This window comes from Artibeus jamaicensis, unplaced genomic scaffold (genome assembly GCF_021234435.1).
Source record: "Artibeus jamaicensis isolate MK-2021 breed Jamaican fruit bat unplaced genomic scaffold, CSHL_Jam_final contig_387, whole genome shotgun sequence".
Lineage (NCBI taxonomy): Eukaryota > Metazoa > Chordata > Mammalia > Chiroptera > Phyllostomidae > Artibeus > Artibeus jamaicensis.
Window position 1 is genome coordinate 24,777,561 of NW_026521812.1, and position 27,827 is coordinate 24,805,387.

A 27,827-nucleotide genomic window follows, 5' to 3' on the forward strand; every position below is an offset into this window, starting at 1 on the left:
ATCATGATTAAGTTCAACAGAATTGGATCTACATTTGGAAACCATATTTGAGTAGACCATGTGTGTCTACCTTGGGTGTGTTCTTTTCATGAAAGTCACCTGTCTGCATGTATATGTTGTGACACAGTTATGTGCAAAACAAATCAATTAAAATTGTACTAGCTGTGATTTTATGAATTAGTAAGCTGAATATTTCAAATGATTGAGTTCACTGATGAGTGATTTGTATATTAGATGTGTGGCTAACTTAATAACATACACAAAACTTTGAGAAATCAAACTAATATATGTTTATTATTTAACTTCATTTAACCATGTTTTATATCATATTAAACTTGGCTTCAAAACATTGTGTGGAAATTACATTTGAAATGTAGAAAATTAACATATATTTAAAGAAATAGCATGTTTTCAAAACTAAAGACTCAAAAATCCAAGTTAATGCTTATTAACATTTTGTATAAATTTCTCAAAGCATACATAAAAGATATCTTGGCTGTTTCTTCTTAAGGAAAGGATTTCTCCTGCTAGTATAAAATTTGAATGAAATAATATATTTCAGTATCCTTTTAGTCTTCCTTTCCCTTTTTCCTTTTCTCTTCCTCTTTTTTTCATCTTTCTGTCCCACCCTTTTTCTGCCTTGCTAACCTGAAGAGTGTTTTTACTACATAGTAAATAAAGCATTTCCTATTTTAATTAAAGTCTTGAAGTTTACTTTTAAAAGCAGAACTTTGCTAAAGGAAAAATACGTCTATTAGCTTACATTTAAAATCCTTTTCATCATGTTGAGGGTAATTATCTGTTAGTTCTAAGAAGTAAGCCATAGTTAATTTCTGACTCGGTGAATGTACATGTTTAAAGTAACTAGAATCAGCTTGGGACAGTTCTGACGTCTGCTTATGTAATGCAGCATTCATCCTCTTCACTAGGTGTTCATTTTGGCTACAGATGCTTCATATAAAACAGGGTAGAGGAGCTTTAAAAACGATCAGCACATCAAAGTGTAACTTGAACTCCGGTTTCTACATTGTTTGAGGAATCCTTAATGGAATAGAACTAACAAATTTGCTTTTCTCCCTACCACATTATCATTTTAAAGTTCTTAAAACTTTGTACCTCCATACCTTCCTAAGCCATGGCACATGTAAATGAATAGTTTTATTACTTTGGAATATTTTAACAGTGTTACATTAAATACTATTGTAATTATTCTGTGTGATAAGGAAGGTTTCCTTTAATTGTAATTAATTCTGGGAAATAATCTGTTTTTGGAACAAGTAATATTGCTTTACTTAAGGAACTTTATTGTTCCTTGAATAAAGGACTGTCTTTTAAATCGGAATGCCATACTTTTTCACTTATTTTGTAGTTTTGCTGATAACTGTTCATGAGGCCAAGTTTGTCATCTTTTAAGACCTGGTTCCTAAGAGGACTTTAAAATAAGTGCAGCGATTATAGCTTTTAGCCACACGGTGTCTTCTTTTTTGCTAATAAATTCTTTGGGGCAGAATGCCTCTTGTTCAGGCCCTCACCGTGGTCTTCTTTTTCTCAGATAGGTAAACTGTTACTTAAATTACACAAGAATTAATCTTTGATGTATACAATCCTCTTAAAACCCTATTTAAAAATCACCACTTCAGTGTACTAAATAACATTTATGCCATTTTAAGACTTCTGTTATGAAAAAGATATTGTCATGGGACTTGCTGTATTGAAGATGTTGGATTATTTTGAAATAAAATGCTGTTGGGAGACAGCAACCTACTTTGAATTCTGTAGACAGGCCCTCTCTTCATATACTGTGTTTCAAAATTTTGGTTTTGGAGTTTTTTTATAGAGATAGGGACTTGTATTATAAATAATAAAACTCCTAGGATAGGCCATGTAATTAGTAATAGAATTGAACTATGATACCAGTACTGTAAGCCCTAACTGCATTCATAGCACTGTTTCTGTATCATTCCAGATTCTAACTCATGAATCTGCAAGAGGAAGAGTTCCTCTCCCTGCAAAGTCTGTCCTCCTGGTTTTGGTCATAGCAGTGTGGGTGGGAATCAGCACTTCAAGCTAGTAAGGAAGAAGTAGGACCATGCGGAGTCCTGTTGCTTTCCTGACTGGTAAAGAGGGTTCTGGGAAAGCTCAGAAACAGAAAACATAATGAGCCTACAATCTGGGCAGCAGTTTGTCAAGAAAGACATTTTTTTAATGACCCAGACACTGTATTTGGTAAGATAGAATGCCTTTTTTTTTTTTGATAGATTACTACTTATTATTAAATTCTGAATCTATTTTAGTAAACCTTCCCTCTTTTAAACTAGCATTTTGTACTTTTAAAACTTTTGGGCTTCATTTTAAGTGTCAGAACATGAATTTTAAATGTGTTTTGCTGAACAGTTAAGGCAAAGTTATTTAAATTCCCACAGATAATTTTAAAATTGCCATGATGCTGCTATACAACTTCTTAAAGAAAAACTTGTGATGTTTTGAATTGATAAGGACAGGAGTATTTTTCTGATCCTTATTGTTTGGGAGTTCTTGACTTCCTTCAAAAAAATTTTTTAAACATTAAAAAAAGTTTTTTGAAATATAATCATTGTTTTGAAGAACTTATTAAACAAACATATATGATAGTCACAAATCAAACTATGATGACTCTGGGCTGTCAACCCAGAAACGTTCCCCCTAGTACCCACATGAGGACTTTTTACTTATATTTATTGTTTAGTAACAGCTTTATTGAGGTATAGGTTTGATACTATAAAGTTCACCCTTTTAAAGTGTACTCTCATTGATTTTGTAAAAATATTCACAGAGTTGGTGCAACCATCACTACTATATACAGTAGGTCCTCATTTAATGCATTTGATGGGTTCTGCAACTGTAAGCAAAACAACATATAATAAAACCAATTTCATCCTAGGCTAATTGATACAAAGAATAGTTAAATTCCCCAGCATCTCATTAATGCTGTAATGAACCACTGTTAGTTGAGGACCTGCTCTAATTCCAGAATGTTTTTTATTCCCTCAAAAAGAAACCCCATACCCTATCAGCTGTCACTCCTCATTCTCCCTTTGCTCCAGCCCTTGGCAACCACTGATCTCCCTTCTAACACTGTGGATTTACCCATTCTGAACGTTCTGTGTAAAGGGAGTCTTATAATACGTGGCCTTTGATGTTTCACTTCTTTCACATGCATTACATTTTTGTGGTTCATCAATTATGTAGCATATTTCAGTACATTCATTTTTTTTGGCCAGTAATATTCCATTCTGTGGAGACATAACATTTTGTTTTTCCATTTACCAATTGATGGACATTTGAATTTTTTCTGCCTTTTGGCTATTATGAATAAGGTTGCCATAGACATTAATATACAGATTTTTGTATGGACATATATTATCAGTTTTCTTGGGTAGATATTAGGAGTAGAATTACTGGGTTATTCTAAAAAAAAAAAAAAAAAAAGAATTACTGTGGTAATTCTTTGTTTAATCTTTTGAGGACTTGCCAGACTGTTTTTCGAAGTTTCTGCACCATTTTAAATTCTCATCAGCAATGTATGAGGATTCCAACCTGTCCACGTTCTTGCTAATGTTGTTATTTTTCCATCGCTTTAAAATTTATTTATTTGTTCGTTTGTTTGTTTATTTATTTATTTATTTATAGAGAAGGGGCAAGGGACAGAGAAAGAGAGGGAGAGAGACATCGATATGTGAGAGAGAAGTCAATCAGTTGTCTCCCACTTGCCCCTACTGGGGACCTGGCCATAACCCAGGCATGGGCCCTAGTTGGGAATCAAACCAGCAGCTCTTTGGTTTGCAGGCTGGCACTCAAATCCAGCTAGCCACACCAGCCAGGGCTATTTTCTATCATTTTAATTATAGCCATCTTAGTGGGTATGAAGACTCATACCATTTTGGTTTTGATTTGTACTTCCCTGATTATTAATTAAACATCTTTTCATGTGCTTACTAGCCATTTTTACATCATAGGAGAAATATTTTAAATTCCTATGCTTATTTTTTAAATTGTGTTGTCTTTTTATTATTAACTTGTGAAAGTTCTTTATATATTCTGGATACCAGTCTCTTATTGGGTATATGATTTGCAAATACTTTCCCATACTGTGGATTTTCAGCTTTTCTTGATGGTGTCCTTTGAATACAAAAATGTTTAGTTTTTATGAAGTCCAGCTTTTTTGTTGTTGTTTTTGTTGCTTGTAATTTTGAGTTTTCATATCTAAGAAACCATTGCCAGATCCAAGGCCATTTTTTGTGTTAGAAACCCTTATCAGCATTCCCATATTATACATTTTATTTAGCATTCACTGTACAACCCACAGACCGTGCTCAGAGGGCTGGGAATCTTTGTAGAACTTCTTTACATCCTAACCCAGGTTGAGAAATATTTTTCTTGTGGATAAGACACTTGACTGCACATCCAGAGAACAGAATTTGAATTCTGAGGTCGACATGACCTCTTTTACTCAGCTGTTTCTTCTTGCTACTCTGATTTATTTGTACATTTTTAAAGTACTGCTTATTTTATATAAGTATACTTATATAAAGATAGAAATTGCCCATATATAAAAGTGTCATTTGATTCTTCAATAGAAAAGTTTATTAATTACATTACTCTTATATTAGCGCTTCTTTTTAGTTTAGCTTTGGAAAAATTAGCAAAGATATTTTAAAGTTCTCATGGACAATGAAATTTAAACTGATTCCCCTGGTACGACTTTGAAATCTTTTTAAAGAAACCTTAGAAAAAGTTAGATAATTATTGCTAAAAACATCAGTCTAGCATTTATGTAGGAAGCTTCTCCTCTGGCCACTCTACTAATAATTTCATATGAAAAAGTTAAAGTGGTGTATCTTGTTTTATAATTTGCCTCCTAAACAGCACCAAGTTAATCTCAGCCTTGACCAAAAGAAAAATGGTGCTTCCTTGAAACACATTTTATTCAGTGAAAGGATATGAAGACGCAAACTGTTGCCCGTATTTGAAGAAAATTTGCCTTAACTATTTATGTGACAAAGTACATTTGGCATTGTCTAGACAGAATTACAATAAATAGAACAATTTAAATAAGACAAAACATAAACTTCAAACCAGATGTGTGGATATAATTCTGGTGGGTGCTTTCATTTAATCATAGTCTCAATTAAAATACTACTGCTTTGAGGATTAAGTGTCCCTGACTATAATAATGACAGCTTTTCAAATGTTAATTATTATTTTTTAGAGTTGTCGGGAATATTAAAAGTGGACTTCAGACTCTAGTAGTGCAACTACAGAAAGTGCTTATTTTCAAGGCTCCTATTTCCTCACATAAAGGATAAAAGTCGTCTGATTAAGTGGCACAGACTCCCCACCCTGCTCCCCTGTTTCCCCACTTCCCACAACCAAAAGGACTGTTTACTGTAAAGGTCTAAAAGCACTCATTTGAAAATGGTCTGTTCTTTTTACTTAATGAGATATTGTAATTGTGTATATTCTTAAGCTAATTTTAATATGAGGCTTCTTTTGAATAGCGCGTGGTGCAAAATTTGACATGCATGAATATATCTTAGACCAAATATGCATGTGACAGTTTGAAGTGCATATCATGTGTCTGTTGGTAAAGTCTGGGAGCATATCCTGTGTAAACCCCTGTTTTTATTTGTGCCACATACTTATTCTAATTAACAAGACTTCAGAGGGAGCTGCTGATTCAACACCAGTGTTTTTTCATTCTCTTTGTTAGTGGTTCCACACTCAACCATGGTTTAAAAGGGAGGAATGAAAAGAACTAATCGTTGTTAAGTACCTGTTGCATAAGATGATTTATGGATCTCATCTTACTTAATGATCACAGCACTCTTTTAAAGATATATGTTATGCCCATTTCTCAGATGCAGAAACAGACTCTCAAAGATTGATGTAATTTGCCATAGTTCAGTCAGTTGTGGTGTGGTTGGGATTCCACCCAAGCCTTTCTTAATCCCCCACCGCATTTGACATTACAAGGCCTGTATTGCTAAACTCTTAGCCCACTTTTCTTCCCTTATCCACTAATTTCTCACAGGCGCCATATGTTCCAGCTGCCCTCAATACTTTAGTAGGGAGGGGGCTTATGAAAGGGAAGGACCGGTGCTGAACTGTGCCTGAAAGGCCTTGTCTCTTTCTCTATTTTAAAAAATACTGCCTATTTTAAGTTGAAACCTTGAAGACCTTCTGTATTCCCTCTTTTGTTTCCATCCTCTTTTGAAACTCCCTACTGTTTAATACATTACACTCTACCACACTTAGCATGTTTTTACTTTGTACCTACTGGTACAGCATATTTTCCTTTTGACCTACAGGTACGTCTCCCTCTCTTAGAAAATGAAATTATGTAACCAGTTTTGATTTGGGCAGGTTTACTTTTGTTTTTGCTCTAGCTGCCTAAAGGTCCAGAAGTAAATTTTGCCCTTGAGACTCTGGAAATGTGTGTGTGTGTGTGTGTGTGTGTGCGCACGCTTGGGCATTAAAATTTTCTCTTAATGCTTTGTACATATTTCTGTTATAACTGAACACTGTATTACAATTATTTGTTTATGTGTGTGTTTCTCATCCTGTCTCATCTCACCACTATGCTCATCCCATAAGCATAGTGGTGATCTAGAAAGTGCTCAGTAAGTGTTTAATGAATAAAGATTTATGATATAACTTACCTCTGCCTTCTCTGGTCATTAGTCAGAGGCCCTGTGCTGGGATACTACTATTAGGATAATTCTTTTTGTTGTTGTTGTTATTGTTATTGTTGTTTAATGGCTGGACTCTGAGTGCTGTGCTGTTTGGGGGGTGGAAGGCAGCCACAAGAACTGTGCCTATTGCAAAGACCACAGGGCTTGGCTAGACTAGCCAAGAATTTATGAAATCAGCCCTAACACAAAATAGGAAGTAGGAAGTGAATCTAAGAAGTGGAGCAGAGATGAGAGCTGGATGCTGCCAAGCGAGTGGGGTGGACCCAGGGTCCAGAAAGTGAGATGTGATCAGAGACCGGGAGCTTTGGGAACAGGCTAGGAAGCAGAAAGAACATGAAAGGATGTGCTTCTGGATGGTGGCTGTGAACACTCAGGGAGTGGGACAGGTTTTTAAGTTGCTAAATTAAAGGAGCTACTTAGGGTTGGTCAGAGAGCTTTGTGACAGCAGAAACTCTAGTTTTTTCTGAGTACCTCTAACAGGTACTTGGCACAATAAAAGAGATGGATTAAAGTAAGAGTGAACAAATGAATAAATCGATGACACAAATCTGTTTTCAGGTCACATCATTTATTCACATCCCTTATATCTAGTCTCTCCATTTTCTTTGCCACCATCCAAGTTCATAGCCTCATTATTTCTCAAGCAAACTAGAGGGACTCCCCAATTCTCCAGTCTCTCACCAATTCCAATTCAGATTATAGACTGCAGTAGGATTAGTCCTCTTTAAAAGTTGTTTCAGTTGGTTGAAACAAAAAGAACAGTTTACCTGTCTCTCCCCAACCGCTATTCTGTTGTCTGTATCTATGAGCTTGGTTGTTTGTTTTGTTTTAACACAGGCTATATATGTTACTAGTTTTTGTCATTATATGCATGCTTTTGTCATAAGAAATCTCAAATATATTTTTTAGCCTAAGAAATAAATAAAACTGGAAAACATTATGCTAAATGAAATAAGCCGGGTGGTGAAAGACAAATACCATATGATCTCACCTTTAACAGGAACCTAATCAACAAACAAACAAACAAGCAAAACATAACCAAAGACACTGAAAGAGAGAACGTGCTGACAGTAACCAGAGGGAAGAGAGGAAGGAATTTCAGGGGAAAAGGGGAAGGTTTTGCAAGAACAAGCATAAAGGACACATGGACCATAACAAGGGGAAGGGTGGAAACAGGAGGGAGGTGGGGAGGGCTGGGGAGGTGGGCTGGGATGGGGGTAAAAGGCAGAAACTGTACTCGAACAACAATTAAAATAATATATATATAAGAAATAAAATATCCATCATTGCAATTTATTTTTATATCACTGTAATGCCTGTCACCACTATTGATAGAATATCAGCAACTATGTTATTCTCAAAAGTAAAATGTGGTTTTTTCTTTAACAAGGATCTATAAGAAAAGTTTTACTGGTATTTATGATTGTTACCATTTTGGTATTAATGAAGCTTTTACTAATTATATAAAGCTTTTCAAATATAATAAATATAATTTAGTTCACTAATTTAAAATTGTGTGGCAAGTGAAAATACACTGATTTTTGATAGCCTTAGTGATTGGTGGGATTTTTAATGGAGGTAGCTTTTGTTGGTGGACGGCATGCTTACAGTTATTTGCATGTTATTAGACTTGTACATTATAAAATCTAGTTTTTCTAAGGCCTTTCAGTTCAATTTATGCTAGTTATAAATATAGCAATTTTTGTAGAACAATTTGAGAGCAATCTTCTTCAGTTCTTGATATGTCTTAATTCATTCCTTTTCCAGATTTAGTTTTTCTAAAATAACACATAGTACTACTTATGTAATGAAGTAAATATATTTACTTTCTTTAGTGATAAATAAATAGATATTGATAATTCCAGTTATAGTTCATTATAGCTGAGTTTTTTTAAAAAATACTGATATCCCTAACAAGGTGGCTTAGTTGGTTACAGTGCCTTCCCAAACAACAAGAGGTCACGGGTCCAGTTCCTGGTTGGCACATTTCTAAGTCATGGATTCCCTGGTCAGGGTGCACACAGGAGGCAACCAGTCGGTGTTCCTCTCTCCCTCCTCGTTCCTCTCTGAAATCAATAAACATATCCTTGGGTGAGGATTTTTAAAAATTAAAAACATCTACAAATCTAACAAGTGAATTCTTTGGTATACTTAAGTAACTCTTGGGAATTACATAAATTTTGCTTATAAAAGTAGATCATTCTATTTCAGAGGACTTAAAAAGCAAAGTATACACACACAAGAGCTAATCACATCAAAACTTACTGCTACACCTAAAAATATACAACATACGTAGAGTATCAGTGCATTTGTTTCTTCAGTCCAACCAAGAACAGAATGCCCATCTAAGGCTCATTGGAGTAAACGATGTTACGGGTTCAGTTTACAGTGATGCAGGTGGTTAGTTGGAGCTCCCGAACCTGGGGACTACTCCTAGGATGACTCCTTCCAAACGGTTTAACAGCCTGGGCCCCTTATCATCATCAGGTTTTGCCTGCTGTGTCAGTAGGAGACATGACCACCACCACACATGCACAACCAACCTCCCCTCCTTCCAGTTAAGGCATTTGTAAGTTTCACACCCCCGAGAGTCGTCATGCATCTACTGGGCATACTTAAGGTTGCATCCTTTCTGAATTTTTAGGTTTTTATCTTTCATAACTATTTTTCTTTGTTCCAGTTTATTATTTTACCAGATTTGTGTTCAAAGGTTAGACTTGCAAACATCAAAGCACCACAAATGTGTGTGATGTTTAGTGACACAGGCTTGAGAAATGCCGATATAAATACCATGTATCAAATTACCATCGTTTCACACCAGCATCACAAGGGGGTGTTGGTGGTGGTCACAGGGTGGGGAGAGTAGTTGTGGAAGGAAATGAAGAGAGCAGAACCTATCTCAGTGCAGCCATGTGGTGAAGCTGAAGGTGTGTGACCCCGTGATCTCTCTCAGGTAGGCCGCCAAATGGCCGACTGTTATGTCTTGGCAGAGGAAGTGGGACCGAGTGCAGTGGCCGGCATATGTGTGTGACAGTGTGTTGGTGTTCCCGGCACACTAGGAACAACCGGTTTCTGTTGAGCTTGAGGCCTCATGTGTTCCAGTTCTCCAGAAGAAAAGTTCCCACACAGAATGAAAGTGTCAGGAGCTGCCAAGATGGGTCAGTAGTCTTCACGCTGGTGGAGCTGCTCTTCGTGGGCTTGTGCCTCTGCTTCGGGCTCTGTGGGGTGGCTCTTGTGCTCCTCTAAGGCGGTAGAGGACTTCCACTAGTCACTGCATGAGGCCGTCGTTTTCCTGCCCCTGCTGTTGGCAGAGTAGCTCAGTCTTTCTCAACTTTCCGAAGTAGAAATCCCTTTCCTTCACACCTTCAAGGACATGTTTTAATGAATGGGCTTGTTCATTAAGCTGCATGACCTGTGTTCCCAAATCTTTATCCTGTTTGGATGCTGAGCTGCTGGATGAAGTTCTTTTGGCTGATGAGGGATGAGAAGGTGTGGATCCTGGTTTAGATGCTGGACTTGATTTAGCTGCACCTGCCTTTGGGTTGTTTGCTCTGTGGAGGAGCTTGCGTGGTGAGTTTTTTTGGCAGGTTGAAGATCTGTTTGCCAGGGTCAGGGGAGGGATTGCATCTTGCCGTTGTTGTGCTTTACAGGATCATATTCCTTCCCATCTTAGCATCATAGAATTGCTTAACCCACTGAGTGAAATCCAGGTTGTCCTAGGAACATCCTTCACTTGCTTCTCCACTAGAATTACTTTATGAGCATTCATTCTTTTAAATGATGCTTGCAGAAGTTTAAAATTGTGAGTATACTCATGCTCTAACTTTCCTTGAAATGCTCCAACTTTGCCTGGAATTTTACTTTCTTCAAACTATGGCAGCCTGGAAAGAGCATGTCCTGGCAGTAGGCCCCTCCTGAACAAAGCTGTTCCACTTTTGTGTAGTTTAAAAATACTGTCATTAACCAATGCAATGACGTCATGTCTGCTCATACTCTCTAGGGTTATCGAGGTAGAATACACATTGTCTGCCGTTCCCCAACTGTAGAAACACGCCCCCCCCCCCACCTTGTGCTCCCGGAAAAGAATGATGGTCCCCTTATCCCGGACAATGTCCTTGTTGTTCTTGCCATTTGGGCACAAGGTTTGGGTTGGACAGGGCATTGGAGCCCTCCTGAGGGAGAGAACAAACTGCTGTTGTCCGGCTGGTGAGGAAGGGGCTGCGTCTGCCTCTTGCTTTCCTACTCGCCTGCTCCTCACACAGACCCTGCCTGCCGCCAGGCTGCGAGCTCCCTTCTCGCGGCTCAGGCTCCCACCCCGCCCTCCTTCATAGCTTTTCATCACTTTGTTTCAGTGAGTAGAATGCCCCTTTACTATTAGATGTGATTCTTCCTCCTCTTCATGGTCATTGACTTCCAAGGTCAATGAGCAGGATATATACCCTTCTATCTAAAAATTGTTATTTTTTTAACAAAAAGCACATTTCTAATATTTTATGTTGATACAGTGTATGTGACCAAAACAACAAAATTAGTACTGATGCTACATTGTGACAGGGTGACTCCAAAATGAGTATAGTATCTTCCTAAAATCTTCCATGTTTTGTATTACAACTCAATACAAAATACATACTAGTATTTCATACATTTTTATTGAGTGTCGTCACATTTAATAAGAACAGTAACAACACTTACTGAGCATTTACTCCATGCTACACATTGTTCTAAATGCTTTACATGAATTAAGGTATAATCTTTACATACAATTGTAACAAATAATGCAGGATGATCTGTACACCCTTCTCCCAGTTTCCCTCACTGGTGACATCATCCATAGCCATAGCACAATATCCTACCCAGGAAATTGACATTGATGCAATCCACAAACCCTCTTCATACTCCATTAGTTTTGTTCCATCACAAAGGCTTCCCTTTTATAGCCACAGCTACCTATCTTGCCTCCCTCATTTCCCCATCACCCTAACCTCTGACAAGCACTCATGTGTTCATTTCTAAAATTTTGTCATTTTACTAATATTATGTAAATAGAATCATACAGTGTGTAACTTTGAGTTTGGATTTTTTTATGCAACGTGATTCTCTTGAGCTCCATAAAAATTGTTGCATGTATTAGTAAGTTTTAGAATTATTATTGCTGAGTAGTATTTCATAATATGAATGTACCACAGATAGTTTAACCATTCACCTATTGAATGATATTGGGATTATTTCCAGTTTTTGATATTACGAGTAAAACTGGTAAGAATGTATATGTATAAGTTTGGAGGGGTTTTTGTTGGCTTTTTTTGAGAACATAAACTTGCATTTCTCTGGGAATACTTAGGAGTACAATTGCTAGGTCGTATAGTAAATTCATGTTTAGTTTTGTAAGAAACTACCATATTCTTTCTAGAGGGACTGTACCATTTTACATTTGTACCAGCTGTATCACTAAAGCACTTCCTCCAGCCCTGGCTGGTGTGGCTAACTGGTGAGCACCAGCCTGTGAACCAAAAGGTCACTGCTTCGATCCTTGTTCAGGGCACATACCTTGGTTGCGGGCCAGGTCCCTAGTTGGGGGCATGTAAGAGGCAACTGATTGAGTTTCTCTTCCTCTCTTCCTCCCTCCCTTCCCCTCTCTCTATAGATTAATTAATTAATTAATTAATTAATGCTTTAAAAAATAAATGTAAACTACATTTTACATATGCTCACCACCATTTGGTGTTACTGCAATTATTTAATTTTAGACATACTGACAGGTGTGTGGTGATACTGCATTGTTCTTTTAATTTGTATTTTCTTAATGTCTAATGATGGGTCAACTTTTCATGTGGTTACTTGATATCTATATCCCCTTTGGAGAAATGTCTCATTTGCCCATTTTTTAAAAATTTAAATCATTTTTTTAGTTGTCAGTTAGTTGACAGAGTGGGTTTCCCAAAAAGTCCATGTGGGTTTTTCTTTGTAAAATAAAAGACACGTTTTTCATTTTCACCAGTACCTTTATTGATTTGGATATTTTGAGCATGTTGGCTCTCTCCCCTGTGGTAGAATGCTGATTGTTCACAGCTAATGTCTCAGTTTGATCCCTGCCAACTTCAGCTGGTCTACCAGACCGTGGAGCATTGTCTGGAGAGAAATCTCCAGCACGAACTTCACAAACCACTTTTGACACATTCAGTCAGTCACAGCACCTTCTCCATACACTGCACAAGTCTTTTTTGCATTTCAGTTGCATTTTTACCTTTTTTGAAGTTACTGATAAAGCATAGTATGCCAGAAATGTTGTGTATCTTCCTCCATTTTCAATATTAAAATGGCCACACAAAAATTTACTAATTTTGATTTTTTTAAATGCACACTGATATGACAGCCGTCACAATACAATCTAGCAAAATTGTTTTGAATGAAGTTAACAGCTAAGCACTGCTAAAGCCATCTTACAGAAAAAAAAAACGAACTTTTTGGCCAACCCAATGCAATATTATATTAGTTTCAGGTGTCCACACCCAGTGATTAGTCGTTATATAATTTACTATGTGACATCTTTATAAATCTCACATCCATGTGACACCATACATAGTTATTAGAATATTACTGACTGTATTCTGTATGCTGTACTTTACATTGCTGTACAGCCAATTTGTACTACTTAATTCTTTTTTTTTTTAAGATTTTATTTATTTATGTTTAGGGGGGAAGGGGAGAAGGGGAGAGGGAGAGGAACATCAATGTATGGTTGCCTTTCGTGCGTCCCCTGTTGGGAACTGGCCTGCAACCCAAGCATGTGCCCTGACTGTGAATCGAACCGCGATCGAGTGGTTCGCAGGCCCGAGCTCAATCCACTGAGCTACGCGAGCCAGGGCTACTTCTTAATTTTTTACCTTTTTGATTAATTCCCCTAACTCCTATCTGGCAACAGTCAAAATGTTCTATGTATCTGTGTTCTGCTTGTTCACTTACTTTGTTTTTTAGATTCATTTATTGATAGATATATATTTATTGCCATTTTATTGTTCATATTTTATATTTTTTTCTTCAAGAAGACCCTTTAATATTTCATGTAATACGGGTTTGATAATGATAAACTCCTTTAGGTTTTTCTCGTCTACAAAGCTCTCTTTATGTCCTGGTCTAAATGATGGAGTAATCTTGGTGGCTGGTCCTTTTTTTTTTTCATGACTTTGAATATTTCTTCCCATTCCCTTCTGGCCTGCAAAGTTTCTGTTGAAAAACCAGCTGACAAATCTTATGGGAGCTACCAAGTGGGTAATTAACTGCTTTTCCACTGCTGGTTTAAAATTCTCTCTTTGTCTTTAACCTTTTGCATTTTAATTATGATGTGTCTTGATGTGGGTCTCTTTGGATGGTTCATCTTGTTTGGGACCCTCTGAGCCTCCTGAGCTTACATTTCTACTTCCTTTACCAAGTTAGGGAAGTTTTCTGTCATTATTTCTTCAAATAGGTTTTCAGTTTCTTGTTTTCTCTCTTCTCCTTCCTGCACCCTGTGATGCAGATGCTGATGTGCTTGAAGTTGTCCCAGAGGCTCCTCATTTCCTGTGGATCTTTTTTACTTTTTGTTGTTCTGCATGAATGGTTTTCGCTTCCTTATATTCCAGATCTCTGATTTGGTTCTTGGTTTCATCCACTCTACTGTTGATTTTCTGTGAATTATTCTTCATTTCAGTTAGTGTATCTTTCCTTTCTGACTGGTTCTTTTTTATGATTTCCATGTCCTTTTTTATGCTATTGAAGTTTTCACCACATTCATTGAGCATCCTTACAAACAGTGTTTTGAACTCTGCACCTGAGAGATTGCTTATTTCCATTTTGTTTAGTTCTTTTTATAGAGTTTCATTCTATTTCATTTGGAGCATGTTTCTTTGTCTCATTTTTGCAGCTCCCTGTGTTCGTTTTTATGTATTAGGTAGAGCTGGTACCTCTCCTGGGCTCGGTAGAGTGGTCCGATGTAATGTTCTGTAGTGGCACAGCCTCTCCAATCACTCAAGCTTAGCACTCCTAGGACACCCCCACACATGTGGCCTGGGTACACCCCCCTGTTGTAGTTGAGCCTTGATTGCCATTTACATGTCAACGGGAGGAATTTATCCTCAGGCCAATTGGTTTGCAAGGACTGTCTCTGACCATTAACCTCTGACCACCATGGAAGATCAGCCGTGCACAGGGGTTTACCCCATTGAGCAGTACTTACGTCAGTGGGGCTCTGATGCCCACTGCCACCATCCCTTGAGTGTGTTGCTGGTGGAGGTAGTTGGGTGGTGCTTCAACATGGTCTGAAGATACCTACCTGGTACTCTGGCTCTGGGGCCTCCTGTGGAGTGCAGGCCAAGGTCAACCACCTCCTTTCTTTTGCCCAGGGCCACCTGGTTTGAGCTACAGAGTGATCTGCAGCTGGTTGCTAATTGTGCTGGTTTCGGAGGAGGTACCCAGGCAAGGGCAAGCTAAGAATCAAGACCAGTTGCTGCTAATGTCAGTCCTAGGGCCACTCACCATGAGGTGTGGGGTGTGCTGAAGCCAGATACTGCTTGTTTGATAGATTTTAGGAAAGTCTGAGGCACGAGCCAAGACAGGCCATTTATATGGAAAAGCCACTGGAAACAGCTTGGGTAGGCCCACAGGCTGGGTAGGGCAGGGTCTCAGGGAATCACCAGGGCAGAGCAAACAGTGATAGCCAGGTTGATGGAGTCTGAGATACAGCACCTGCGTGCCAGCCAGCTCTGTGGGAGGGGGGACTCAGAACAGGAACAGTGTCCCCTGCCAGCACTTCTGTCTGGGAGGAAGCTGCGCCTCCAGCTGTTGCCCTGATGCCAGACACTTTAGTTCCTCCCCATATGTCCCTGGTGCCTTTTGAGCTGCTACCCCAGCAGTAGAGCTCAGAGGGGGAGTCTGTGTAAGTCCACACACAGACCCTTTAAGAGGACCTGCCTCGGACTCCAGAATCCCTTCATCTCACTCAGCCATAATCCCCGTTCGATTTTATAGCCAGAAAGTATGGGGACTTGTCTTCCAGGAACTGTGGGCTAGGGGGCCTCATGTAAGGCTGGGACCATTTGCTCCTCAGGGAGGACCTCTGCAGCCAAGATATCCCTCCCAATCATTATCTGCCACACATGGGTGTGGGGTCAGCACCTTCTACCAGTCTCAGTGTGGCTGGTCCTTAAATCCCTAGTAGTAGGGCTTCCATTCAACTAGATTTCAAGAATTCTGAATGACGGTTGTTTTGCACTTTAGTTGTAATTCGATGTATTTGTGGGAGGATATGAGTATAGCATTTACCTACACCACCATCTTGACCAAACATTCTCTCAGTTTTGCCCATTTTGGAAGCAAATTATTTGCTTTTTTTTCTACTGTTGTATTTTTAGAATTTTTTATATGTATATGTGGTACAGATATTCTCTCCCAGTCTGTGGCTTATCTTTTCATCATCTTCACAGGATCTTTCGCAGAGCAGACGGTTTGTTTGTTTGTTTGTTTGTTTTTAATTTTCATGGGGTCCAGTTTATCAGTATTTCCTTTAATAAATTTTCTCTGGCTGTTAATTTCCGGAGTAGTTTTAAAAATATAGTTGTACAATGATTGCCTTCTTTTCTCTTGCCATATACCAGAATACATTAGCAACATAAGCTGAATTGCATACAGACAAGTGAACTTAGAGAAAACAGATTGAAACTAAAAGGAAAAAAATGTCTGCTAAATTGGGATGGTATTCAGTTAAAATATCCATTACAGCATTAAAACTATTGATCATAGTGATGGTGATCTGTGTGTTAGGACGTGTGTAAGTCATGTGTAGTATTATTTTGCTGTGCATGTATTTTTATCTCAGAAACTCTGCGATATAGATATTACCTCCATTTATATTCATGCATAGATGGACGTGTGTGTGTGTATAATCGTTTCTATTTTACAGTTGAGGAAACTGAGGTTCAGGAAAGTTAGGTAATTGTGCTTATGGTCCCATAATAAGTGATAGAACCTGGACTTGACCTCAATGTTTTTTACTGCAAAGACTATGCTCTTTAATAACTGCCATGTATTCTTTGTTACATTATGTATCTTATGTAACTCATGAGAATCAGAGTTGACCTTAGTGATGTGACTGTTTATTACTCTTAAAGTTCATACATTGTGTGCTATAGTAAGTCAGCATTTTTTTGTGTTGTCAACTTTGGCTAATCTATTTGTAGGTATAAAATTGATAATATCATCATTAGCCTGCATTGATTTGTACTTGTAGCACAAATCTATAAGAATCTGTGTCACTCTTGAACTGTCAGTTTAAGAAAATGTGTTCAAGGTTTACTGAATGTTACAAATTTAACTTAAGACAAACCTGGTTCTGTTTGATGTAGTTCCAATATCAACGTAATTTTTCCATATAGGAAAAAGTTACAGTACTTCATTAGTGAGGGTGCATGACTAAAGGAGAGATGGGGAGCAGCCAGCCAGTGGCACCCCAATTTTATATTCCATTTGGTATATTTAAGAAATGACTAATGTATTTTTTTAAAGTAACAAGGGCAGTTTCAAAGATGACTTTACCAAGTCATACTATTTCTCATGAGAGGGTAATGCTGTTTCTTGGAAGTCACTGAAGTAGTTTGCATATTTACAAATAAACGGCTAGATTAAGTAAGCACTGGCTGTATTCCTGTTATAGTGGCTTTCTTGCCTGAAAGACTAAGATTCACATTACTATTGATATTGTTAGCATTGCCTGGCTTCATGTATACCAAATCAGAGTTTAAAGAATTCGTGTTCTTTTTGTATTTTTAAAATTCTTGTTATATTCAAAAGGAAGATAGCTTTTAAATACTTCCTGGCATAATTTAGTCTTCTCCGCTAACTCCAATTTAGGTGTAATGAGGTTTGTTGAGACATTTGCATGAATTTACCCTCCATTCCTGTACAGAACCTCTGTGGCTTGAATGCATGGTCTTGTTGTCTCGGCAGGGTTTTGTTTTAGGGGTGGCGCTCCAGACTGAGTGTTTTCCATATTTGATATGATATACTCAGTACCTACTTGCACTTTTCTAGCATAGTAGATTTTTAAAAATAAGAGTATAAGTTTTTAAAGGCACGCTAATCGGTATTAAAATGTTTATTAGATTTTGGGGTATTTGGATCTTCATCTTTTAAAACAAAGTCTTTGTTGTATGAGAAGCAGCACTTCCCTTTCTCCCGAGTTTTCTTGGTTACCATTGTACAGAGTTCACTCAAGATATGTTTCTAGTGCTGGGGCTTCCCCGCTCCCTTCAAGCAAACAGCATCATTATAAAGATTGTTCGACCTGTATGATAACCTCTCAGATTTGGGAGAGAGAGAAACTACAGGCCATTTTTCTAGGAGTGGGGGTGCAGGAGAACTTCTTGATTTCAATAATGTAGCCAAGACTAGTTGACTTTCCCAGTTTGGCATATTGTTTTATTATATATTTTACTATTATAATGACTATATTATAATTACAGTCATATATCTTCCAATTTTGTCACTAATTAGGGAGTGATTGAATCTTGAAAAAAGATTTCTTTGACTTTGTTAAGAACCTTAGTATTTTCGGACCAGACTAGGGATAATACATTTTAACTTCCTTTTAACCAGGGGGCACAGACCTGCCCCTCCCTTTCCACTGACACGGTCCCAGTTGTCATCACAAAGGCTTGCACTATTCACACAGCCTCTCACTGGTCATCCTGACGTTACCTCTTAGCCAAGTCATTGTAGACAGCCCCGCTCCATTAACCTTCAGGGGAAAAGCCTCTTTTCATCACGTCATTTCCTTTGCTAAAACGTCTTTAAAGCCTCTTCATCGATTGGAAGATAGAAAGCTCTCTAAGTGGGTGGTGGCTACTCTGAATTACTACTTCAGGCCCCTACTCTTATCCTCCTGCTCTCAAGTCCCCTCACCTTTATTGTCACATAGTTAGTCCCTGACTGTGCATGAGTAGGAGGAAAGTTTCATCTTTGTGACAAGTACAAGCTTCCTAAATTAAAGTATATCAATCATACTTTTAAAAAATAGAATTCAGTTATTGCAGTGAATTGCATTATATTCAATACATGTTAATGATCAAGGTTTTCATTTTCTAATTTTTTTTCATACTTGCCACAACACTCAAATGTATTATTAAGATGTCATTTTTAACATTATGTACCCACTGAATGCATAGCGTAGAGCTGAGAAAGGCAGCTCCCATGCTTACACCATGCGTCTTTTTTCTTACATTTTAGTTTATGTCTGCACTTAAAGCCAGATTGTTTTTTACCAGATCTCCACCACTTGTGTCAAAGAACTTGAGATTACCTCCATGATAAAAACAAAACAATGAAATTTTCTGTGATGGCTAGATAGTTGAGATCATTTTCCTGTAACATATAAGGCATTACTTTGTACTTACAGGTTTCTATAATTTTTCACTCTAGGAAATTTGAAATAATAATTACTGTCTTCAAATAACAGTTATGGGGAAGAGGGTGTTTTATTGTTTGTTTGTTTACTTACTCAGTGCTTGGCACAGTTTTTTACTTATTCCCACAATAAACTTAAGAGATAGAGAATGTCCCAGATTTTCAAAGAAGCTGGGTGCAGGATCATACAGCTCATAAGCAATACATCTGTTCATAGACTGACTGATCCCAGAACTCCTCTACTCTCTGCCCGGTGAGGCTTCCGTCGTCATTGACATGCTCCTGTAGAGGTGATTTAGGAAAGTGAAACTTAATTTTAAAAGTAGGTAAAATACTGAAATTATTAGCAGTAAGTTATGACATAGTGCTGATAACAGTTGTCAGTAGAAATGCTGTATCTATGTTGAAAATTTTTTAAACATACAGAGAAGTTAAAACAATACAACAATTAAGACCATACATACTCTTCACCTAGATTCACCAGTTGACATTTTTCTAGATTTGCTTTCTCCCCTCCCCTCCCCCTCCCCCTCCCTCATTTTGAAGGTAAGTTTCAGACATCATGGCACTTCACCCCTAAACACTTAAACATAATTTTTTTTAACATTTAAGGATATTGCCGCTATAAACATTATCACACCTAAGAAATTTGACATTAATTCAATAAAATTAATGTTCATTTCTCATTTCCTGTTATTCCAAAAAATATCTTCTATAGCTGATTTTTAAAATTTTCTTCTCCAACCCAGGATTTAGTGAAGGTTCATTCTTTGTATTTATTTGTTATATCTTCTCAATCTCTTTTAATGTTTTTATATTGTTTTATTTTTTAATGCCTTTGGAAGCCTTTTTGAAGAGGCCGGGCCAGTTGTCTTTGGAGTGTTGTGCACTCCAGGTTTGCCTGATGGTTTCCTCATCACTAGGTCGACTTGACTTGACGTGAAGCGTTTTGGGCAACAATACCACATTTGTGACATATGCTTCTCATTCCACTGTTACGTGAAGGAGTCTAATGCAAACTTTAATTGTCTCCTGTATTAATTTGTAGTTAATAGCAATAAAGGCTTAATTGTTTGTATTCTCTCCTCATTTTTCAAATAGACAACGACTGAACGACCTTTCATTCAGAAGCTTTTTCGTCCTGTGGCTACAGATGGACAATTTCATACATTAGGAGATCTCCTCAGAGAGGTCTGCCCTTCTGCAGTTGCTCCTGAAGGTAATCTAATCAAGTAATCGTGAAGCTTTTCTTTCGTTTGTCTCTGCTACTACAGTAATGTAAGCATTCCGCATTTGTAAATGACTTGTACTACTTACTTCAGGCACATATTTTCATTATCTTGTCGGAAAAAATCTTTTGAAACTGAGGCACTTAAATTTAATTTATTATTTTATAAATTATTGACACTATAACAAAACAAGGAATTAAGGAATCAACTCTCATTGGTGAAATAAAATACACTGTTCTTAAATCATCCTCTTGCCATATCTTTGGTGTCCTGAGTCTCTCATTTGTGAATTCAGTTCTGGTAAACTGGAAGATTTTTAATCTTCCAGTGTGTTCCTTCATCCTAAAGAATGAGAGATAATAAAATAAAATTTCTTACTTTGTTTTTCTTAATGAAATATACTTGCCTTTCCTGGCATTTCCGTGTGGATCTACCACTTCTGAATTGCACAGAGCGAGCTCAGTGCAGGCAGGCAGACAGGTAGGACAGGGCATCTAAAATAGCAGGAGAGGAACATCTGAGATACCAGCAGAACCAGTGCCAGAAGATCTCGACCTTAAAAAATAAAACCAGTGACCACTGCTCACAGTTATTGAAATCGAACACGTTTTATTGGTTTAAGAGTTTATAAATACATTTTACATCTTACTGTTGTTGGTCGTCAGTGTGCTCTGCTAGACCGTATAATAAAGGTTTTTGATGGAGCCTTACACATCCTCAGAAGCCAATACTGAATTCTTTCTTTGTGTCATTACCTGAAACATTCTTTATGGTTATTAGATCATGGTATAGTTAATAGGAAGTTGATTATACTACTATCTCCAAATCTTCATCTGTTTTTGTTGCTGTATAATTTTAGTTTTCAGTAAGAGTTTTAATTAAATAATTTTGGGGCAGTTTAATGACTTTTATTTTCAGTAAATTTACTGAGTTGTTTCATCATCACTGTGATCTAGTTTTAGAATATTCCTGTTGCCTCAGTAGTTCCATTGTGCCTGTTTGCAGCTGAGCTGCAGGCCCTTGGCCCATTGGCGACAACTACTGGTCTGATGTTTGTCTCTGTAATTTGCCTCTTTTGAATATTTCACGTAAATGAAATACAAAATCACAACTGGCTTTTTTCACTTAGCACATTTTTGGCTTCATCCAATTTGTAGTGTGATTCAGTAGTTTCTTCCCTTTTCTTGCTGAATAGTGGTCTATTGAGTATATATGTCTTATTTTATTTATTCATTCATCAGTTGATGGACATTTGGACTGTTTCCACCTTTTTTCTTTTATGAATAATGCCACTATAAACACTCCACACAGATCACCGAGTAGACAAATATTTTCATATTTCTTGGGTAGATAGATTCCTAGGAACGGAATGGCTGGGTAGTATGGTAAGTTTGTTAAACTTTTTAAAAAACTGCTAAACTTTTCCAAGTGGTGGCACCATTTTATGGTCCTGCCAGTGATGTACTGGGGCTCTGGTTTGTTCATGTTCTCACGAACTTACACTTTTGCCTATAGCCATCCTAGTGGTTGCGCAGTGGTGTGTCATGGTGAGTTTAGTGTATTATTTCTCTGATAGCTAATGATGTAGGGTGTGCTTTTATAGATTATTTGTTTTGTTACAAATCCTTTATCAGACATGATTTGTAATCACTTTCTCCTAGTCTGGGTCTTGTTTGTTTTATTTTAAATAAAATATTTAAATTTAGTGAAGCCCTGTTTATCCAAGTCTTTATGTTTTGTATTCAGTTAATAATTTTAAAATTGTTTTCTGATACATGTATTTATATAGTTCTAAAATCAAAATGTATTTAAAGGAGTTGATAGGAAAAGGTTTTTTTCTAACTTATTCACCAAACCTTAACCTAGTTCCCCTATACAGAGATAACCAATATTACTATTTTCCTGTGTATTCTTGTAGAGATAATTAAATAGACTTTTTTATTTTTGAAGTCAAGTTACAGAAATTTTACATGGGATATTCTCAGTAACTTTTATTGATTTAGGGATACTGACTGTTCCAGTTTATTTTTTCCATGCTGTGTAAGGGTTTGTTTGTTTTTAAAAGCCTATTTAATGTGTTTTGCTACTTTGTTGGAGATTTGAGAATATAGACTAGTTTTTTCCATTTGAAGTATAATTAAGAGATTAATCATTTTTATTGCTAACAGGGATGGGACCCATAAGCTTCATACTTCCCCCCACTGTAAGCATTGGCTTTCAGTTACATCTCTTCTGAAAGATAGATGTACATGTAGGGCATGTATATTTCTCTACACTGTATTTTTCTCTCTTTTTGAGTACTTGGTAGTATTTCAAAGAACATTGAAAAATGCCTTTATCAATTAGGAGTAATTGAAATTTAAGCTATAAACGTAACAGTGAAACTCAATACCTTGGGGGAAAACTGCTCTGCTGTAAGGGTCTGTCCCCCAGCCAGCAGCACACTTGTCAGCAAATAGAGCGACGCAGAAAACTGAGAAGGGCCACTGAGAAGAAGTGTGTTGGGTGTGCATTTTGTGGTTGATATCTTTAAAGAGCCTTAGAGTTATTTGTTCATTCTCGTAATTTATTCTAGATGATTTGCTGAAGGTCTTTTAGCTACTTAAATACAGAACTAGGTTTAGACCTCAAGTCTCCGTCTCCTGGTCCATTGTTTTTTTCCAGTGTACTATGCTGCCATTTATTTTTGTTTTCACTTTTTCAGCCTTTTAATTTTTTTGTTTACTTTAATATTCTGAAATGTTTACCTTTTCCCAACTTTTTATTCTATGTTTTGTGTTCAATACCTAATCTCACCTACTTACAGTTCTGTCTTACAGCATTTCCTGGCATGATCTTAGGAACTGAATTGTACTGTATTTATTTTGTTCATTTTGTTATTTTAGAGCTCCTGTATATTAATCTGACCACCCTTGTTGAATTTATTAAAATGGTGGCTGTGACATTAAGGCATTCAAATGAAAGCCCGTCAGACGCCGTGGGTCGATCAAATGCACCTTGGCGCCCAGTTACCATTCCTACACCCAGATCACAACACATGCGGGGTTAACATGACCCTGCCCAACAAAGGCACACAGATTTGTGAGGCTTTTTATTCTTTTAAATATTCTTTTTCAAAATGATTTTATTTATTTTTAGAGAAAAGGGAGTGGAGGGAGAAAGAGAGGGAGAGAAACAGCAATGTGTGGTTGTTTCTCACCTGCACCCCCTACTGGGGACCTGGCCCGCAACCCAGGCATGTGCCCTGACTGAGAATGGAACCAATGACCCTTTAGTTCCCAGGACAGCACTCAATTCAGTGAGCCACACCAGCCAGGGCTATTCTTCGAAAGATTCTTTATTCTCTTCTAAATTTTTAGCATGTCTTTACATGTACATCTATTTCTGAAGAATACACAATATGACTTCTTTTTTTGTTTCCTACAAACTTCCTTCTTTGGTGCTTTCTGATGCTGTAGGTGGGATATCTTTGTGTGGCAGTCTCCTTTGCATCCAAATTGTCAGATGCTCATATTTATCCAGAAACACATATGCACATACACACTGTACACACGCATTATTGAAATGATATAAATAACACCTATACTTTCAGACTACTTTTGGTTGTACCTTTTTTACCAGGAGGAGGCCACATTTCTAACACCAGTATTTTATCTTTGGGAAAACTTTTATTTGCCTCTTCCTTTTGTTGCCTCATATTGGAAAATAACTGTCATTTCAGGATCTGTGGGGAATATCCAAAACAAGTCACTATTTCAGTAAAGAACTATTTACTGTCTCATTCAGGGCCCCTGTGGCATTGTTAAACGTGAAGAAGCATTTTAAAACATCTACACCCAACTTAGGTTGAAAGCGAAAGACATTGAGATTGGGTGTGTTTGGATAAGAACTGGCTGTCATCACATGATAAATAGAGAAAGTACTTTATAAAAGGTACATGGCACCATTGTCTGCTATTCCTTAAAAGAAATGATTCAGCATGAAGGAATTTGCCTTCATTTCATCAGATGAAGGTAGAAGGTACTAATAATCATGAAGACGTGCTTCAGGTCATTGTTCTTACAGAGCAACTAGAGGTGCTTTGTGTGTTTCTTTTGTTGTTTTATAAGTAGCTGAAGGAGTTACCCAAGTTAAAGGTAACAGGAAGTAACCAAAGGTGAGCTCAGGTGAGCTAAGTTTTTTCTGTGGTGTCAGCTCTAATTTAAATGACTCAGAGAGCTAAGCTTCTGTACCAGACCTGAAGTGGACTATTTTTTCCTTTGTTTATTGAAAACGATGTGCCAGAAAAAACCGACAAAGGTTAAAATCCATAGCTTTTTAATATTTTTTTTAACTTGGGACAATATAAAACACCTGTAAACTTGCCCAGTCATATTTCATTTCCCACTTTTCTAATGCACAAAACCTAATAGGTTAGGCTTATGAGAATAAAAATATCTATTCATACTTTTATAAATTTATTTCAAAGTCCCAGTTGGTTAGTCCTTTGTAACAGTTAGGCTGTTTTAATCCTGAGTTCATACTGGTATTTAAGAATGGAGCGTATGTAAAAAGACACGCTTACATTCCATGGCAAATTAGTAAAGATTCCCTGCATCTCTCTTAGGAACCAATACAGTCCTGTGGCCACTTGCCTTTTTACTTTTCCATTTCTGCCCTGCTTCGTGGGAACTTACATAGTTTGAGACCCTTCCCAACCACCTTTTCGGTTTTCAGTTGATGTTGTAGATTTCATTATTCATCCTTAAATGTATTTGCATTATTCATCATTAAATTTCTGGCACTGGGGATATTAAGATGTGTTAAGACATAGTCTCTGCTTTTAAGAAACTTTGGTCCAGTTGGAATGGACAGAAAGAGGCACAGATGTGGTATGTATAGGAACAGAGATATGCAAAGAACAGTAGGAGGCACATAGAATTGCTGTTTTGTCCACTCTAGAGCAGGTAGTGAAGAATGAGCTGTAAAAAGCAAGCACAAGCTAGATGAAAAGGAAGGACCAGCTCATACACCATATGACCGCGGTAGAGGCAGATTCCTTCACTGGTTACCCAGGGGCTGGTCGTTAAGGGGTAATATTTGATCTAAAATGACCCTACTCTGTTTACTGATGGACAAGCCATAATTTTGTATGTATCTCCTATAAATATACAGAACATTTTCATTAAAGTCAGAAATTTGGGAAAAGTACCATGGAACTAAGTGACTTAAGTTTGATCTATTTTTTTGCTTGATCAGCACATTGAAAGATAATCTTAACAACTTTAGGATATGGGAGCCATAATACTCTATTTAGGTATTCTGACTTGTATTGCTTTATTTTTATATGCCTAATGAAAAATCAAAACAGTTTTTACAAAAAGTAAGAAAAGACGATATAGTCACATTGATCCTCTTCGCTCCATTAACAAAATTAGATTGTGTCTGTAAAGTGAATTAACTGTTTGGTGTTATAATAATTTTTTTCAGACATAAGCAGTTAGAGCAAAGAAATATCTAAATCTCATGTTCCTCACCCAAGGCAGAGCCTTCCCTTGGAGGTTCGGACCAGCAGTAGTCACTTCTGGTGGCATGATTGTGCCGTCCCCCTTTAGGGGCAGCATTTCAGTTGGCAAACTCATACCACCAAAGCATGACAGCTGCATGGCTCCCAGACTTCATCGGAATCAGGGCTTGGGAGGAGGAATAATAATGGTTTTACAATTTCAGTAATTCTTTTTTCATTTAGAATTTGTCTTTCAGGTAACCCTTTCTACCTTCACACTTTTTGATTTGGAATATCATTTCAGTGGGATTTTTTTTCTTTCATTCAGTTTTCTTTCTAAAAAATAAGGATGTTCCCTAATACTTGCTTTATAGGATGAAAGGTGTTGTAAGGTTTAAATAAATGAAAAGTTTGTTTAAATGAGATTTTATAATCATATTACTTCAAGATTTTACAATTAACTTTTTTATTGTTTTATTACGGTTTTGGCAATATTTTTTCACAAGTACATGTTTTTTCTTGGTTTTTTGATAAACCCACTTTGCAGAGAAAGATACTGGTTCATGGCCAGCCTATGCACAGAGATGTAACTGTATGGTGAACTCTGACTATAAACTGATATTGTAGCTGCTTATACCTTAGACCATGGCAAGAGTTCCGTGACACTTACTTTTTCTTTAGAAATTAACTTTTGGACATGATTAGAAATGCCAGAAGTATGGCTCTGTTAACGGAAGAAATAAACTAAGTTTATTTCCATAGTTACTGTGGCCAGCTCTGTTATCATTTACTTGTTAGAATATATTAAAGGTAAAAGTCTTAAGGCTAGAGGTCCAAAACTGTCGCTTCTAGTGAAAGTTTTCATTGAAGACTGAGCAACAGCGCACATGTGTTTGAAGTTTGCAGCTCTTCGGGAAAAGGTCCCTGGAAGAAGGCCCTTTTGTAATTGTGCTGAGCAATCGGGAGCCCAACATGTGGGACTGGGTCACGGGACTCCAGTGGGGCCCCCACCCTTTCAGTCTCATCCTCACACTCTGCTCTTCATCGTGTTTCTTCCTCATGGGACTCATGTTTCATGTTTACAAAAATGACAACAGTATTCACGGTGGGAATTCGAGAAGTTCTTCAAATGTAGCCCTCATGAGTACAGATCTTCTGTACCCAAGTTTGGACAAAAGCAACTGGTGAGGCTCAATTTTAACCTGATAATTATATTTTCTTTCTTGAATTGATCATATGTCATCATATTCTAAAACTAAAGTGAATCATATTCTTTGCCTTGGTTACTTTATTTTCCCTTCACCTCGGTGTTTTGTCCCAACACATGGGTAACAAGGGCTAATCCTGGTGATCCAGAATCTGTTAATGACTTAAGTGATTGACATATGTCTTCTGAAATCAAAGAAATAACAAAGTGATTATTTTTTTATTCTCCATTTAATGAAGATGAAATTACTGGACCTGTCAGAAGATGACTCTGATTTCATTCAATTACTGTTCTTTACCTCAATAAGTCAAATGAATTAATACGGCTTTTTAAAAGGAGGAACAGAGCACAGGCCTGTGAACCAGAGGATCGCGGTTCAATTCCCAGTCAGGGCACATGCCTGGGTTGTAAGCGAGTTCCCTGCAGGCCAGTTCCCAGCAGGGGACGCACTAGAGGCAACCATACATTGATGTTTCTCTCCCTCTCTCCTTCCCCTCTAAAGATAAATAAATAAATAAATATTTTTAAAAAATAAAGAAATGAATAAATAAAAGTTAGCCTACATTTAAAAAAAATAAAATAAAAGGAGGGACAGACACTTGGCACAATTAGTATTTCATATTTAGCACTAGAAAACAAAATTCCCCTAGCAAAATAATAGCACATGCAGGCGATTAAAAGTTAATCATCTCTTCATTAAAGTAAGTCCTGGGTAACCTCAGTCTGGCCATATATGAACATTT

The 27,827-nt window shown here is 37.3% G+C and overlaps 1 protein-coding gene and 1 pseudogene across 5 annotated transcripts in view; one reads left to right on the top strand and one right to left on the bottom strand.

Annotated features, from left to right (window-relative positions):
• Nucleotides 1-27,827, top strand: part of ATG5 (autophagy related 5) — a 125,963-nt gene that overhangs the window by 86,628 nt on the left and 11,508 nt on the right. For 4 of the 5 annotated variants that reach the window (XM_037158985.2, XM_037158984.2, XM_053664794.1 and 1 more), the window contains one exon: nucleotides 20,265-20,382. In XM_037158985.2, the coding sequence (XP_037014880.1) occupies nucleotides 20,265-20,382 (118 nt within the window). Of the gene's footprint in view, nucleotides 1-20,264; nucleotides 20,383-27,827 lie in introns of those variants that run through there. The other variant, XM_037158987.2, reaches the window with a different exon arrangement.
• LOC119059369 (microtubule-associated protein RP/EB family member 2-like) lies at nucleotides 9,891-10,893 on the bottom strand (annotated as a pseudogene).